The 624-nt window shown below is 37.5% G+C and overlaps 1 protein-coding gene across 1 annotated transcript in view; it reads left to right on the top strand.

Moving 5' to 3' along the window:
• Positions 1-219: 219 nt before the first annotated feature.
• LOC119581922 (eukaryotic translation initiation factor 2A-like) overlaps positions 220-624 on the top strand; it is an 11,853-nt gene continuing 11,448 nt past the window's right edge. The window contains exon 1 of the mRNA XM_037930094.1: positions 220-299. Within this exon, the coding sequence (XP_037786022.1) occupies positions 284-299 (16 nt within the window). The 5' untranslated portion in view covers positions 220-283. The remainder of the gene's footprint in view (positions 300-624) is intronic.

Genomic DNA, 624 nt, shown 5'->3' with positions numbered 1-624 from the left:
CAAGAGAAAAAAAAGAAATGAGCACGAGTCATGCACTTTAATATCAAACAACTATCCATCATGATAACTCCTTAATGACAATCCCGCAAGATTTCTTCAAATTGAATAATTAAATCTTGAATTTAGAATATATAAAAAAAGTAAATAAAGAACCTCAAATACAAATTTAACCCAACGATATATAAAGCAACGCATAAACATTTATACACCTGGTCCCTTCCTCGAGGCTCCCATCTCGGCCGGATTCCCTTGCGTGCGGCATGCTCTCCGTCCGCCTGTCATTATGACACATTTCGCAGGTAGTTTGTTTTTTCCTTGGAGAATGGTGGGCGATATGTGATAATTATCGGTTGTGGGAGAGTAGAAGGTGTTAAGGGTCGATGTGTGTTCTCGTCTACAGGTTTCGTAGGGCGCAATAAGGGAAGCGGTGTTAAAATTGGATGGGTTTTATTTACTCGGAGAGCATATGTTTATTTTCGAGTTGCAGCTTTCTGTTTTAAGTTTGTTTAAGAGGATGTCACTTATAAGACATTGATATATTTATAAAGTCTGAGTTTATCAAATTGGGCTGTTCATGTATATGGGGTTAACGGTGTCAAATAGTTTGTATGACTCAAATCTTGA

The sequence above is a fragment of the Penaeus monodon genome, chromosome 15, assembly GCF_015228065.2.
Source record: "Penaeus monodon isolate SGIC_2016 chromosome 15, NSTDA_Pmon_1, whole genome shotgun sequence".
NCBI lineage: Eukaryota > Metazoa > Arthropoda > Malacostraca > Decapoda > Penaeidae > Penaeus > Penaeus monodon.
The sequence above is the reverse complement of the archived record's forward strand: the minus strand, read 5'-3'. Positions and strand labels throughout refer to the sequence as shown.